The sequence below is a fragment of the Rhopalosiphum maidis genome, chromosome 3, assembly GCF_003676215.2.
Source record: "Rhopalosiphum maidis isolate BTI-1 chromosome 3, ASM367621v3, whole genome shotgun sequence".
Lineage (NCBI taxonomy): Eukaryota > Metazoa > Arthropoda > Insecta > Hemiptera > Aphididae > Rhopalosiphum > Rhopalosiphum maidis.
Window position 1 is genome coordinate 60028884 of NC_040879.1, and position 449 is coordinate 60029332.

The 449-nt window shown below is 47.0% G+C and overlaps 1 protein-coding gene across 1 annotated transcript; it reads right to left on the minus strand.

The window, feature by feature from the left end:
* Positions 1–80: 80 nt before the first annotated feature.
* Positions 81–449, minus strand: LOC113557574 (actin-like). Its single transcript, XM_026963150.1, has one exon. The coding sequence runs from the start codon at positions 447–449 to the stop codon at positions 81–83; it is 369 nt and encodes a 122-aa protein (XP_026818951.1).

A 449-nucleotide genomic window follows, 5' to 3' on the forward strand; every position in this document is an offset into this window, starting at 1 on the left:
GATTTATGGCTCTATCTTACCGGAAGATTTCAGAATAAAATACATCGATTAAGGATCATTATTATTTACTAACACATCAATCATTCTTGTATGTTTCGTATGTTCTTGAATTGCACAGCTTCTGCCCCCTTTTCTCCGTACTCGGCACTGTCGATGCACACCCGATGAAAGTACGACGACGAGCCCATCACGGAGCCGCCAATCCACTCGGAATACTCACGGTCGAGCGGCGCGGTGATCCTGACTTCTGTGCTAGGCAACCCTTCTTCTATCATCGATTTCAGCCGCGTGGGAAACCCTGAGAACAGTGTGTTTCCGCCGGCTAACACGATATTATCGTACATGAAATTTCGTTCATCGACATTGCAATTGCCGATCGATCCCTGGACCAATTTGTGGATGCCATCCTTGACGGACTCGTCGAGACACAATACAGTGGGGTCAAACAT

Excerpts from the sequence above, each read along its gene's own strand:
- LOC113557574 (XM_026963150.1), bottom strand. The coding sequence starts at position 449 with ATGTTTGACCCCACTGTATTGTGTCTCGACGAGTCCGTCAAGGATGGC.